This window comes from Ailuropoda melanoleuca, chromosome 2, assembly GCF_002007445.2.
Source record: "Ailuropoda melanoleuca isolate Jingjing chromosome 2, ASM200744v2, whole genome shotgun sequence".
NCBI classification, from domain to species: Eukaryota; Metazoa; Chordata; class Mammalia; order Carnivora; family Ursidae; genus Ailuropoda; species Ailuropoda melanoleuca.
Genome location: NC_048219.1, coordinates 175896556 through 175913241, shown reverse-complemented (window position 1 = coordinate 175913241; position 16686 = coordinate 175896556). Strand labels below are relative to the sequence as shown.

The 16686-nt window shown below is 34.5% G+C and overlaps 1 protein-coding gene across 20 annotated transcripts in view; it reads left to right on the top strand.

Moving 5' to 3' along the window:
• Positions 1-16686, top strand: part of IKZF2 (IKAROS family zinc finger 2) — a 153714-nt gene that overhangs the window by 116644 nt on the left and 20384 nt on the right. For all 20 annotated transcript variants that reach the window (XM_019802390.2, XM_034655114.1, XM_034655117.1 and 17 more), the window contains one exon: positions 14499-14636. In XM_019802390.2, the coding sequence (XP_019657949.2) occupies positions 14499-14636 (138 nt within the window). The remainder of the gene's footprint in view (positions 1-14498; positions 14637-16686) is intronic.

Genomic DNA, 16686 nt, shown 5'->3' with positions numbered 1-16686 from the left:
AACTCATGGTAGAAGTGCAAGGGCAGCATGCCAGCTTCATTACTCAGTGTCCAAAAGGGCACATCACACTGTTGTTCTGTTCTGTTTTGTTTTTTTGAGGGTTTTTTGTAAGCTAACCTCCACCCTCTCCTTTTATTTTTCCTACTTGATCTGTGTATGTGAGTCAAAAAACCTGTTCATCCACAGCCTGTACTGTCTTGCCAAATCTTGTAAGAAAACTCCCAAATAGTAAAAAACAAAAACAAAAACAACCCAAAAAACAAAAAACAAAACTTATAAATGAGGTATATAAAAACCAATATCATTCATTATAATCACATAATATAGAGTATAATTAAATTTTTATTCAGTGTATCATAAGTCATCTATCAGAGTGTTAATCCCCTTACTTTGTACAGAAACATGATAATAAGTATATAGATAGGAATGAAAGATCCTAAGTTCAGCATCTCAAAGAAGAGATCTTGTTCTGTTTTGCATCTGCATCCCTTATACTGTATCAAATGAATGGATGAATCTGTGGGTGCTTTCAGTGGAAAATTCTTGCGTTAACTAGAAAGTTAGTTTACGATTGGTAGAGGTCAGTGGTGGTTATATATATTTCCCAGTAATGATAAATGTTAGTCCATTACAAAAATAAAAATTAATGGCTAATATTTAATGGGCTTTTATCTTGTGACAAGCACTATTTTAAGGGCCTTATTTTAGAGATAAGGAAAGTCAAATGTAGAGAAGGCGAGCATAGCATAATGTATAGAGAAATTGGATCATTATGTTGTACACTTGAAACTAATTTTAACATTGTGTGTCAACTATACTCAAAAAAATTTTAAAACAGATAAATAAATGAGAGATGCTACCTAACATCCCCACAATCTGTAGTTTTAAATATTGTATGTATGGTTCGTTATGTAAAGCTTTATCTTACTGAAGTTATTATACTTTTATCTAATTTCTTTATTCATATATTGCCCACAATGTATACTATTTGGATTAGATTTTAAACATACCATACACATCCACACATCCATACACCAAAATGTTCAGTATAATAAAACTAAAGGATCATATCATACTGAAATAAACAAAGATTTCCATAATGCTTGAGGACATATGGAAATTTAGAATAAAATAAATCTAAGAGCAGTGTAAATTATCTTGGTGAGAGTACTTTTTTAAAAAATTATGCTCTGATATAGTAAAAACCTAGTAAAACCACATATGCATATTTTATGCAACTTTTACTCAGGAAAAGCTGGGATATAAATTGCTTTGATTGACTGCAGAATCTATGATCTCAGCTACCATACTCCTGCTTCCCAATTTCTCTATTCCAATCTATTCTCAATATAGCAGACAGAATTCTCTTTAGAAACCCCATTTAAATCATGTGATTTCTCTGTATAAAATCTTTTAATGGGCTTCCATTGCTCTTCTAATAAACTCAAACTGCTTATCATCGCCAGGGGAAGTTCTTCCCACCTCTCCTGTCTGATTATATACCATTCTATCCCTCACTGTGTATTTTTTGCCACATCCTAGGTTCCTTTATTCCTTTCTACTCTTGGGATTTTGCACTGATGATCCTAGAAGTCTCTCCCTTCAGCTCTTTCCCAGTTTTTGGCATTGGATGCCTCATTATCCTTCAGATATTTGCTTTAAATGGCTTCTCCTTGGAGTGGCCTTCCATAAGCACCCTGCCTAGAACATCGCCCTACTCATTCTCAATCTTGCTGTCTCTATCTTAAAGTCTTATAAAGCTTGGATCAGAATCTGCAGTTATCTTTGATCTTTTGTTCATGAACATGTTGCCTGTCTCTCCCCACTGTCATCTCAATGAGATGTGAGATTATGGACATCCTCTGTCTTATTTATTAATGTATCCCAGCTCTTTGAATGGTGCTTGGCACATAATAGATAACAAAAAGGTTTTGTCAATTAACTGAAAAAACAATCTGAAAATATATATAAATTGAAAGATAAAATAATGTTTTTATTTCATTCTTGAACAGCCACAATTTTTTACTAATGGGAGTGTGCACCTTGTTGGACACTGCACAACTCCCCACATCTTGGAATCAGATTGGACACCTCCACTCTCATTTCCTGTTCCACATTTATTTTCACACAGTACTTGCTTTGTGTTACTGCAACTCCTGAAACCTAGCTTCACAAAGATGTGACATCATTGGAAATACTGTAATGTGATATGTTGAAACTGTGAGCAAGTAGTTTGTGTGGTGTCTGAGGGATGTTGAATATTATTGTTTCCCTCAAAAATTTAAAATATCCTGTGCTTATCTTGCTTTACAATATTCTTCCCAAGTGTGAGCTTCAGTGTCCCATTAAAATTTAAAGATCACAGGCCTAGCACATTAGAGAATTACTATTTTAATCAGAGTTCTGGTTGAGAGTATGGTCAAAAGGCTCTCTCATACACTAGTAGCATTAATATGAATTGGCAAAATCCTTTTTGAGGCAGCAGAACAACAGGGATCAAGAACATTAAGACTGTTTCTATAGAGGGTTCATATAATAAAGCAAGTAATTAATTCAGACAAACTATAAATTACAGGTGCTAAAAACTGAAAAAAATTATTAAGTGCACCATATTTCATTGTTTATCTTTCTTCAGATTAATTTCTGATTCTGTAAGCAATTGTCAAGTAAAATCAGATATCAAGTTCCCATTTTTTGCATTATAAAATTTTTAGGACAGCGGGTGCTTTTAATTTTATTAAAGGAAAATGAATGTGCTATATGCATAATGCTGTTGCTGATTATGTATCATGACAAATGGTAAATATATTTTCTGTATATAGATGTTTTTTGCACGTTTTTGTATGTGTAAACATACATACATCTATATAAAGAATAAAACACTTACCACATGTATTAGTGCTATTGTAATTTGTTTTATAGGTTTCACTAGGATAACTCTTGAAGTGACATATTTCAAGAAAACATAAGTGAACGAGACTTGATTGTGCTATATACCTTCATAACACCCTATGAATTTATGGTAAACATTCCTACTTCAAAATTATTTATGGCTATTTGCTTTGTTCTTCGTTTTGGGAGGTATATGGGCGTTCAAGTACAGAGGCAGGTATTTATCTCTAATTCCTAATAATGACAGATGGAGGAAATACTAGCAAATGCTAGCAATTTTTTTTTCTAATTGAATTGAATTGAATTATCAGGATTGTCAAATTTTCTTTACTGCATCTTTAATTCATGATTTATTGCTCAGGTCAGTTCACTAATCTGTATCTATATCTCTGACAGCTTATACTGATAACTTCTCTTTTTGTTAGTGTAGGATTTTTGTGAGGGACAGTAGATCAAAGGAGACTATATGTTAACTTTTGAGATAGTTGATAAACACTAATCCTGCTATCTTCTGTCCTAGAATCTTTATTATACTATATATTATTTATTATAATACATATTATAGAACTTTATATGTAATAAACTTCATTTCAGTTACCGGAATTGTATTGGTAACAAAGTGTACAAGGTTATGTGACCTTTTTGGTATTTAACCCAATTACACATATAACTTTTGCTTTCAAACATGATGAAGTATTAGGAACCAGATTTACCCCCTGACCTGAACAATTAGACTACCAGACAAAATATATTAAATGACTTTTAGACATTGGACAATAGGCATTGCAGGACTAGGATTCCAGAGAGTAGAAAAACAAATGTGGTGAGCCCTATGATTATCTGAGCTTACTTCCTAGAAGCAGTTTCCAAGCTATGCTTAGGAACAGGAAACCCAAACAGAGCCGGTCAGTCTTGCTGATTTGAGGAGACAGATCAGAATCCATGGAGACCAATGTTCTTGGAGTATAGAGTATAGAGGAGTATCATGAAGAAACTGTACAGAAAAAACTCTGGAGTTTTGCAGAAGCCCCCTTGATTCTTTCGCTAAATGGCGATCTACCTATGTGTATGAAGAAACTACCTGCAGCTGGGAAAAGAAAGAAAGCAGAGGGCCAAACAATTCCTGGAGCTCATGTAGCAGTTAGAATAGTCAATTCTTGCCAGCCAATGTGGAAAGACTTTGTAATTGTCAGATCATTGAGTAAAATCCTCAGAAAGTTATCGCCTTCGTACTGGGACTAAATTCGCCTTTAGATTAAAGCATACTCTGGAACTGCCTTTGAAACATAAAAGCAAACATCAAAAAGGTTGAACTGATTCCAAGTAATGTAATGGCACACCAGAATAAGTGAACCACAGTTTAAAGAAATGCAACAAAATCTAGAACCCACTAATGTAAAATTCACAAAATCCAGAATGCCACTAAAAAATTAACAGATATGCATAGAAGGCAGAAAATATTACTCACAATCAATCAATAGATCCAGAAATGCCCAAATGGTAAAATTAGCAGACAAGGTTGATAAAACAGTTGTTATAAATATACTCCACCTGTTCAAGAATATAAAAGAAAATGTGAATATGATGAGAATAGAAGTGATTGTCTTTATATTAAAAAAAAAGAAGAAAGGTCTCAAACCAATTAACTAAGCTTTCTTAAGATTTTACAAAAGAAGAGCAAATTAAATCTAGAGAATGTCAAAGAAGGAAATAGTTTTAAAAGCAGAGACCAATTAAAGAGAAAACAGGAAATGATACAGAAAAACCAATGAAATCAAGGGCTGATTCTGTGAAAAGATCAATAAAATTGATAAACCTCTAGCCAAGATCAAGCAGTATAAAAACACAACACTCGGTTTACCAACATCAGAAATAAAAATTGGATGTCACTAAAACTCCTATAGCCATTGGAAGTATAATACAGGTATATTATGAATAAGTTTATATCAATAAATTCAAGTGGATGAAATAAATTCCTTGAAACACAGAAATAATCCAAGATCACTCAAAAAGAAATACTATGATAGACTTATATTTATTCTAGAAATTGAAATTATAGTTACAAACCTCCCCACAAAGAAAACTCCAGATTACTTTGCTTATAAATTCTGTCAAACATTCAAGGAAGAAGTAACTTAAGGAAACATTAGGGAACAAATGAAGGGGGAAAAATGCTTCCAAACAGATTGAGTTCAACATTACCCTGATACCAAAACTTGCAGTGAAAGAGAGTTATATAGCCATATCCCTCATGAACACAGAAACAGAAATCCTTAACAAAATTTTAGCAAATAGAATCCAGAAATATATAAAAAAGGATAACATATCATAACCAACTGGGATTTATCCCAGGAATTCAAAGTTTATTTCACATTAGAAGAATATCAGTGTAATTCCCCATATTAAGAGACCAGAGAGAAAGAGAAGAAGGGAAGGGAAGGGAGGAAGGAAGGGAAAGAAAGAAAGAAAGAATAATCATCTTCACAGATGCAGAAAAAGCATTTGACATAATTCAGTATTTATTCATGATTGAAAAAAATCACAGAAATAAAACAGAAAGAACTTCCTTAATATGGTAAAAAGCCATTTTTGGAAAACTTTGAGCTAATATTATACTACTAATAAATGAATGAAAGTTTACCCTTTAGAATAGGAACAAGGCAAGAATGTCTGACCTCTCCACTTCTATTCAGCATTGTACTAGGAGTCTTGTCAATGCAGTACAGAAACAGAAAGAAATAAAAGACATACGAATTGCACTGGAATAAGACTATATTTAGTTTTAGATGATATAATCACCTATATAGGTAGGAAAAGGAAGGAATTGACCCCCAAAAAAGTAAAACTAATGAGTGATTTCATTAAGATTGCAAGAAGCAACATCAATATAAAGAAATCAAACTTATTTCTATAGGCTTACAATGGACAATTGGAAACTGAAATTCAGAAAGCAACATCATTTATTATAAATTATTTCTCTATAAATAAATAGAAATTATTTCTCTAAAAAACATCATTTATTATAGAGAAATTAAAGACCTAAATAAATGGTGAGATGGATTATGATCCTGGTTTAAATGATTCAATACTGTTAAAACGTTAATTCTCTGGAAATTAACACTATCAGTTTAATACAATCCCAATCAATATCCTAGCATGCTTTTTTGTAGAAAGTAACGAACTGATTACAAAATTTGTTTGGAAATATGGAAGATCTAAAACAGCCAAAATAATTTTGAAAAAGCATGGGTCATCTGGGTGGTTCAGTCAGTTAAGCATCCTACTCTTGATTTCAGCTCAGGTCATGATCTCAGGCTGATGAGATTGAGTTCCACATCAAGCTCCACGCTAGGTACGGAACCTGCTTAAGATTCTCTGTCTCCCTCTGCTTGTCTTGCCACCTCCCTCTCAAAGAAAGAAAGAAAGAAAGAAAAGAAAAGAAAATGCAAAGGCATATGACTTACACTACCTAATTTGAAGACTGACTCTGTTAGTAGTATGTATTCTTTTAGTTTATGGATACACACAGAGATCAATGGAATAGAACAGATAATCCAAAAATATAGCCACAATATATGATCAATTGATTTTCAACAAAGGTACTAAGATAATTTAAGGAGGAAAGATAGTATTTTCTATAAATGGAGCTAAAACAATTGGATATCCATATTTTAAAAAACACTTGCCTGCACGTGTTGATAGAAGCTTTATTCCTAAGAGCCATAAACTAGAAACAACCTAAACTAATGAGTGAATTAACAAACTGTTGAATGTATTACATTCATACAATGAAATACTGCTCAGCCGTAAAAAATAATAACTACCAATACATGTAACAGCATGAATGAATCTTAGAATCATCATGCTGAATGAAAGAAGCAGACAGAAAGGACTACATACTGCATGATTCAGTTTATATGAAATCCTAAGAAAAGGCGAAAGAGTAGTGACAGAAGCAGATCAGTGGCTGCAAAGGGATTTGGTGCAAAGGAGGAAAATGAAATTTTTAGGGCAACGGACATGTTCTGTATTTTAATTGTGGCAGTGGTTACACAACTATATATACGTCTAAAATCACTGAATTGTATAAAGTGGGTGGATTTTATTGTATATAAATTATAACTCAATAAAGCTGATTTTTAAAAATACAAATCTACATATATCATAACTCAGAATTCAGGAGTAACAAATATCTGTGAGGAAGAAGGTTGCTTAGAAGAGCCAGTATAAAGCTGTTACCATGTGATTGAACCCTACTTTATTAAATAAGGAAAGTGGGAACTCTAATACAACTGTTTTCTCTCCACCTCTCTGTCTTTTCTCCAAGACTTCTCAAAGTTATAGTTGGGGAGAGGGAGGAAAAACGACTTAATGGTTTTTAGCTGTGTTCCAACAACACATTCCTTTTGGCACTTATGGTGGCGCTGTGGAAATCGGGAAAGATAGACTCCCACAATCAGTGCCCTGACAAACCATTTATCTTTTATTAGTGGTTATGATTAATTTCTATGCTGTTTTTTCTAGTGTGAAATAACATTATACAGCCCTCTAAAAAGATAGCAGCAGCAATTTAAGAGAAATGAGTCAGTATAACTTTCCCCTTGAATTTTAGAATTCCGACACACAGGCCAGTTTGAAGGAGAATTGATGCAAAGTTTAGTTTAAACTATATCATTATCCTCAAAAATATGTAATCAACATACAGGAGTAAACTTCCATATCAAAATATTTCTTTTTTGTGTTATTACCAGAAATAAAATGATGCTTCATCCAGGGGTTTTTCAGATCTTAATCCCAAAATTTCTTATAAAGTTAACTTCAACTCCTTTGATAATATAATTAAGGTCATTATAGTGACCTTAAAATAAATTTTAACTCAACTCCAGACTTATAGAACATGATGATATATGATTTTCTATAGAACCACTGTTTCCAACATTAGTATGTAAGCAGCCACTTAGGAAGTTTGTTAAACATGCAGACCTCCAGGTAACACTCCCAGAAGTTTTAGGTCCAGCATGGTACCCAAGAATCTCCATTTTAACAAACATGCCGGGGAATTCTAACATAGGTAGCCTGCAGTTCACGTTTTGAGATCCACTGCAAATGGTTAAGCTACAATGTTTTTGAATACCGGTAGGGAATTTGCGTTAAATAGTTAAATAACAGAATAGAAGAGAGGAGATGTGCAACTTTACATTTCCACAAATTCCATGTCTTACTAATGTGTGATTACTCTTTTTGTGGCTAAGCTTTCCTAATATATCATGTCCCTTTTTTAATTAAAATGGAGATTTACGATACATCCTTACAGAACTATACCATACCAACAACAAAAGTGATATTATATACTGTTGTTTAAACATGATGAAATTAAAACTACATCTGTCTCTACTCCTTCTTAAAACTCCACTAAAGTCACAGTAGACATTTATAGAAGCTTAAATTCATAAGATCAAGGACAATGGGAAAGGATAGAATACCAGCCAAGAGGAGTATGGAAAGCAGATAGGGTGGTAATAGTAAGACAAGACTGAAACCTTTAGTGATTACAGAGGGGAATAACGGATGAGTAGCAAGCTAACTGGCATCAGAGAATCCTGAAAAGTGGAAGAAACAGGACTGTTGAAGTCAGGGATGGAGCTTTGGACTAAATATAAAGATATTTCAAAATCTGCATACAAAACTGTTAAGACCACAGAGCTACTCTCACATGGTACAGCCAGCCAACGAAATCATCCTCCTCCACCTTATAGGAAAGTAAATGTATATTCCTTGGAGAAATTGAATTGGAAATGTTCAGGCTTAGGGACTCTAGGGAAAGGAGAGAATAAGAGGGAAACAAAGGATTTCCAGCAAGGAGATTATGTAAAAGACCACAATTGAACATTTAGATTGTGGCCCCATTCCTTGCCTTCTAGAATACAGACATCCAGCTTATATCACCCTTGGGATTGGAAATTGGAGGTATCTTCTCTAAGGAAATTGAAAGAGAAGACATGGGGATCTAACAATAAAGAGATCACTCTGCAATAGTTTACAAACGTCACCTATGTTTCCTGAACTTCCCATTAGCTTTTTAGTGTTTCACTGTTCAATATGAATGAACAATAAATATTCAGGCACCAGACATTTAAGAAAGCCCTCTAATACAGTGAACAATATAAAAAGAAAAAAGCTCAGAGAAAAGAGACAATAGAAAGAGGGAAGAAAATTTAAAAAGAAAAAAGATTCAGAGGGGTGAGTTTTGTGCCCAAGAAAAAAAAACAGAAATCTATTTTAAAAAAAAAGAGTTAAAAAACAGGAAAGAGCTCTTAGAAATTAAAATGCATGATAACCAGAAAACATTTAGCAGAAAGATTCAAAGAAAAAGATGAGGAAGTTTTTTGAAGTCAAAAGAGTAAAAGGACAATCAATGCAAGGGAAAAAAGAAGAAATTTAAAGAATCAGTCCAGAAGTTCTAGCATCAAACTAATAGAAATTCCAAAAAGAGGACAGAGAAATAGATTATGATCAGATGGGGGTGGAGGGAGATGGGGGAGACTGTGTACTTCATTAAATGGCCTTTAGGACTAGTTGATTTTTTTCAGGTGTGGGCATATATGACTATAATAAAAAGAGAAATAACTATTAGATAAGAAAAAGACTAGGAATGCTATGCAAACTAAATAATTCAACATTATCATAATTCTTTTATCTAGGAAAAATTTGTCCTCTAACTTCAGCAACAAAAATACTATAACATAGGGAAATGTTCAAGACATATTCAGTAAAATAAGTAGAGTATAAAAACAGTGTATAAAGTGACACAATTTCATAACAAAATGTGTCTTTGCATGTACAGAAAAAATACAAGAGGATAAAAATGTTGAAGATAGTTATCTCTAAATTGTGTAATTATGAATAATTTTTTGGTGAATTTTCATATTTTCTATACAGATGAATTACTCTGAAAATTGGAAATTTAGTGAAATTTAAGGAAAACCAGTGAGAGAAATACATTTAAAGAGTTAGGAAATGATATTATTAATGAAAACCCAACCTGTTCTTTCTGTGAACAAATCAGCATACTAAACTTGTTGCAGGTTACAAAAATATGTAAGACATTGCTCCAGTTTCTCAAGAAGGTCACAGTTTAACATGGGAGATTAAAATGAATGTATAAATAGCCACCAATACAAGATAGAATGTTATGTTTCCTAGGTGTGGAGCCAATATGATTATGATTCTTTCATGGGAAAGATCACTTTTGGATGGAAGGTTAGGGAGTTTAGAAATGGCTGAATGGGATTTCAATGAAGCCCAGATTGTCTGAAGCCATTCCAGAAAGAACTAAGACTCAAGTGTAAAAGCTCAAGGTGATTTTGGCCAGATCCTGGGGTAGAAGATGGGATGTATGCTTTGGTACCAGTTAGTGTAGGGTACTGGATGCAAGTAAAGGGATTTCGACTTTGTTCGGTAGAAATTAAGAGTCAGTAAAGGTTTTTAAGGAGGGGACTAAATAATTACATGAGCGAACACCTGTTTTGGAGTCTTTTATGCTAGCCCAGGCTAGTGATAATGAAGAATTGAAGTTGCATATTGGTTGTGGGATTGAGAAGGAAGGATAAACTTGAGAAACATTGAAAGAGTTGAGTCTATAGAATTTAGCATGTGGGATGTAGGAAAAAAGGTAAGGAGGCAACAAGAGGAGCTGCCAGTTGAGAGTCTGGATTATTAAAACAGTGGTAACAGTGGCACAAAAGAACAGTCAGAATAAAGAAGTAGTTTTGTGGAGGAAGATAATTTTGGATATGTTGAATTTTAGATTTCAGAGGAATACACGTAAGGCAATACTCAAAGGGCATTTGGAAGTATGAGTTTGAAGTGCAGTCACTCAGCAAATATGTGTTGAGTATCTCCTATGTTTAATGAACACCATAGCACAATCAATTCAAAATTGAGTAAAACATGACCTCTGTCCTTAGGACAAAGCTCTTTTGGAACTAGGGAGATGAATAGATATCAAATGGATAATCACAATGAAATTATCGTAAGTAATGCATCAACAGACTATGGGCAAAGTACTGTGAGAGCACAGAGGAGAAAACTCCATCTTTGGGGTCACCCAAACCCATTCTAAAAAGGGTTAAATGGCCGGTAGCAGCTTACAAATCTGGGAAACTATACCAGGCATGATTTGGACATTTCACAGAAATGAGGGCTTAATCTAGAGGGAAGAGAAGGAGACCATTATAGTGAGAAGGAAATCTGAAGTTCCGTATCTTCTTATATTTGCCAGGTAGGAGGAGGTTGAGAAGCCAGTAAGGGGGAACACCGAATCTGATCCCAGAAGCTAAAACAAGAGATTCAAGGCAAATGAAAGTTTGAAAGTGGCCAAGAAATTAGGAAGATTTAGAATCAAAGTCCTCTGGATTTAGTGATTCAGAAGCTATTGATGACTTTATAAAAATGTCTCAGTAATATCAGAATGAAGGTGTTTCAGATGGTGAGAATGTAATAATATTTATAAAAATAAATGCAAAATAATGTATTATACATATTAACTGAGGGTTTATAAGTATTACACAAATAAACATATATAGGGAATAAGTGTAAACAATATTTTCGTGAGCTTGATTTTCAAGAAATATCAAAGAACTAATAGGAAGTGGTCTTGTGGGGCTAGTAGAGCCATTGGATCTGGCAAGGATTGTTGTTGGTGTTTGAAAATCATTTTCAAAAGAGTAGTAAGGGCCTGAAGGAGCTAAGTACATGAAAACAAATACAAGGATGAGGGCAGTTCCCGGAAATCCTGAAACACTGCCTCTCCTCCACCCAACACCCCCCCCCCCCCCCNCCCCGCATTATCTGATTAACTTACTTTTCCTCAAGTTATCAGCAGAGTGTTCCTACCTCAGGCAGACCTTCCTGTCCACCCTTCTCAAACTAAATTAGGTTCCCCGTGTTATGCTCACACACCATTCTTTTGCTCTATAAAATCTACCACATTCGTAATATATTGCTTGTATATTTGTTAAATGTCTGTCTTCCTCACCAGTCAGTTGCATGAGGATACACACCGTGAGAATTTGTTCTCCACTTTACATTCCAGCCTCATCACAGTGTTGTTGGTACATAGTAGGTTTTTAACAAATATGTATTAGATGAGAGAGGCAGAAAGATAAGGTGGAGCACTTCCAGAGTAAATGTCTTAAAGATAAAACAGTTACAGGGTATCAAAGTCCAACATATGTTGCCCAGTATGTGGATTGCTGTAGGGGAACACAGATCAAGATTTTGGGCAAATTGATGTTATACTCTAGAACAATTTGCTCAAGTTGGGATGAAGAGGAAAGAGTGATGTTTTAAAACAGATGTCAAAATGGGAGAAGCCCGGGGCGCCTGGGTGGCACAGCAGTTAAGCGTCTGCCTTCCGCTCAGGGCGTGATCCCGGTGTTGTGGGATCGAGCCCCACATCAGGCTCTTCCGCTATGAGCCTGCTTCTTCCTCTCCCACTCCCCCTGCTTGTGTTCCCTCTCTCGCTGGCTGTCTCTATCTCTGTTGAATAAATAAATAAAATCTTAAAAAAAAAAATGGGAGAAGCTGAAGTAAAGCAGAAAGAATAGACTGCAAAAATGAGGCTAGTAAAAAATGAGTTTCAGAAACAGTAAAAAAAGTATATGGTCTTTTCTTCCTTGGCAGGTGAGTTAGAAGTTTATTGAGGGCTGTGAGCCAAGGGGAGTGGAAGGGAACTATGTTTAAATGAAGTTCAGAAGGTATCATGTTTATATAAATAAGGGGAAGAAAGTAGAGGATGATATGTTCATAGTAAAACAGGTATCCTAGGACCCAGTTCAACAGGACTGATAAAGGGGAAGACAGAGACAATGAACCTAGTTGACAATGGGCTATTGAGCACAGTGTATGTGCTTAATAAGTATTAGTTTGTAGACTTGTTTAGTGCAAATTCACTTATTTCTAGAGAAATAGCATTTAAAAACCCAAAATTGAGTAACAGTGATAGCAAACAGAAGCTTTTTGTAATATGTAACCCCATGTCTTAAAATGCAATTACATGTAAATATATTTAAACTATTTACATGAAATGTTTTTGACTAAAAGTATATTCTTGTCATTTTTAATATTCTCACACAGTGATAAGGATTCCTCACAATATACAGAGATACCTTGGTTCAATATATAGAAATTCTTGGTTCTGAAAAATACAACTTCGTTTGTTTCGTACTTTTACAAATGATTAATCCTGCCTTAGATAGCTTTTATTTAAGACTGTTTACCAAAATTATGATCATGAAATAATGGAGTTTACGCGCACCTCAAATACAATTTAAAAATTTGGTGAGTTTTTATTTTTTGGTTTTTGTTTTTAATCAGAATAGCAAAATCTCTATGGAGCTCTGAATACCTTGCCTTGTTACAGTTATTTAAATTCTGCTTGTGACCAGTGTCATAGCATGGATTTGTAAGGTGACTGGAGTTAGGGATACTATCTTTGACTATGAAAAGAGTGGTCTGTTTGTCCTCTGGGCAAAACAAAGTGATTCCTATGTCAGATGAGGGCCACTGACCTGATTCACACTGTGCTTCACTACCGAGGGCGTTTTATGTTTTCTCTGCATTCATTCAAAACCAAGAATCAAAGTGCTCTGTGATATCCTTGTGAATTGTCATACGGTAAAACATGTGTCTTTCCATAAGTGTGTTTTCTTCATTAATTCTTTGAAGTTTTGTTTTGTTTTTCTTTTTTTAACGTGAGCATCGAAGTATTTTACCTGGTATACTGAGATACGGCTTTCTGGCTACTCGGAAATAATTCATTTCCTGAATGTGAAATACATTAGTAAAATAAAAAAAGAAGAAGAAAATGTCACTATCATCGTATAACTAAATAGGTTAGGACTTCAGTGGTTATTGTTAATAATCCTGACTCAAAGCACCTAGTCGGATAATTCTTGGTAATATAAGAACAGTGCTGATGTGGGAGAATACACTTATCTGCTGCAAAGTTTTGCATGTATGAATAGCTATTACCAAGGTGGAAAGAAAAGAGAAACTCTGCTTTTATCTGTACTTTTTCTCATCACTTGAATTATTTTTAGTGTCTTTGGTACCATACCTTGAATAATCTTTTCATTAAACAATGACATTCCATTTATTGCATTTTAGTTTTCTTCTGTAAAAATTCTCTGTCCTTATCCCCCCAAAAAATAAAAAAAAAAAATTCTCACCATGTATCTAGGACACTCCTGATTTGTCTTTTGAATGAGTCAAAGCTGAGAGAATTGTGTAAGAGCAAATGTTAGTGTTACGAGTCAGACAATTTGAAGACTGATCATCAGCCCCTCATGGTCTAGGATACAGTCAGAGCATGAATTTGATTCAGTATTTCCCTTATCACCAAAGGTACGATCTGCCTTATCTTCTTGCCGTCTTTTAGTCTTGGTAGAAGTTTATTAGCTTTTCTTGCCTAAATCAGAGTGTGGAGGAGGAAGATATTTGAGACTGAAAAGCATATAAATGCTTCCTCCACACTATCAAAAGTCAGATGTTAATTTTGCTTTGGATGAGACTGACGGCACACTAATCTTGAGTTCTCTTCGCAGTGGGTAAACCTCACAAGTGCAACTACTGTGGACGAAGCTACAAGCAGCGCAGTTCACTGGAGGAGCACAAGGAACGCTGCCACAACTATCTCCAGAATGTCAGCATGGAGGCTGCTGGGCAGGTCATGAGTCACCATGGTGGGTAGGAACGGCATTCACCGTTTTCATTCCCCCTCGCTGCTTCTGTAGTTCTTTAGGGGTTAAACAGTTCTCCCTACCCTTGAGCATGAAGATAAAATCTTACTCTTTTTTAAACAATTTTAGATCACATTAACTTTGCATGGGATTATCTTCTTAAGCACTTGAAATTAGTTGAGCTTTGGGACCCTTGGCAAACAAGCTGTGCTGAGTTTTTGTGAAACTCCCAAATTATTTCTGATAACGTGTTTGAATTAACACAATAATGACAGCCCACTTGGAATACACCAAAGGAAGATAGTATTTACTCTTCTCTTTCATTGGCTGCACCAAATAGTTAGAAATGGTTCTAGGAAAGTCTATAGAGTTTCTAAAATGGCTGGTTGTGTATTTTCATTTCTCATAGGTAAGTGATTAGTGATATAATTGATATAATTGGAAATTTTTCTAATCTGTTTTGTGATTTATCTTGGAAATTACTGATTGTGCTTTCTACAAGTGTAGGGAACAATCTAGACTAAAATTAGGCACCACTTCCCTCCACAAAAATCAAAACCCAAGCAAAACATCCTCATCTCCGCAATATACAATAGCATGTAGGAAGGTAGCTTCTAAGGTTTATCAATTAATAACTCTTGATTACTGAGAAATTAAAGTTGATAAATCAGCCTTACAAAGGAAAGTTATGAATTTTAGTTTAGATTTGGAGCATCCGTCTTGTCCTATTAATTTTATATTTGTACTGATTGTTTTTATCTTTCATATAAGTATGTATAAAAATCTTAACTTATTGTTGCATTTATATCTTTCATTTTAAAAAGCTTTAGCTAATATCAAATAATGTAATTGGAGAATGCTGTAGTCATTTTCAAAATATAAATATTTAGCAACTTATAGACAGCTCAAGCATTATTTGTGGGTTTTGTTTTGTTTTATGTAGTACATACTGTGGAACAGTGTTTATTGGATAGTAAGTGATTATTTGTTTTTTTGAGTTGGGAATTTAATTTAAAATATTTATTTTGTTACCATGAATAATTGAAGCATTTCTTCTTGAGGGTAGTTTATATAATCTAAAGAATTATTTTATTCTATTGTTGTTGTAAATAAGTCCTCTGTTTTTTATCATCATTATTAACTAACATTTTCTGTATTTTATGTCTTAGTAAATTTGATATTGCCAGCTTGCATTACCTGGGCTTATGAGGGTAGCATAAGATCCAGAGCAGGGAATTTAAAATGGTGGTTCTAGGAGTCCAACAAACCTGGCCTGGGTGTGTGGTGTCTATGTCACAGACTTGGTGTGAGAACTAAATGTGATTGGATGTGCAATAAATACCCATTAAATAGTTCTTTTCACTGTTACGTTTCAGGACATTAAATATTAAGAAATGTTAAATGTTCCATGCCCTATAAAGTTACGTTACTTACCAGCATTAACTTAGGTATTTGAGGTTTCATTTGTCGTTTCTGTTTAAATTGTTGTTTTTAGAGGTGGCTTGAGGCAGGGTAACTGATGGAGGCTTGAAGCCATGCCAGAATTTTCTAAAGACACCTTGTGGTACTACTGCTAGTACTAGTTTTTCCATATATGTCCTCTCCTTGCTGTTTTGACATTTGATTGGATTATTAATTACATTAATTCCTTTTCCATTGCGTTTTTTATAAAACTCAATGGAAAGTGTGTTGCACACACATCTGAATAAGAAATAGAGTCTCTTCTAAAAGACTTCATGTTGTTACAGGGAGGTAACTGTATATAAATAGTCAACATTTAACTATGAGTTGGCAAATTAACCAGTTATAGATTGAGTGCTGACGAAAAATTAAGCAGGCGTATTTTGGGGGGAAAAGACTTCTAAACAACTGTAGCATCAACTCTCATTTCCCAGATTGCTTAGCCCTTAATAATCATAAGCCCTTTATAGGTTGCTCTAAAACTGGAACAGAATGGGGAAAGGGGGAAAGACACTCAGGTGCTGGGTAGAGCAGGGGACAAAGCCAAAGACAAGTCTATGGGGAGGGAGGAAGGAAGAGATAGGTTCTGGTA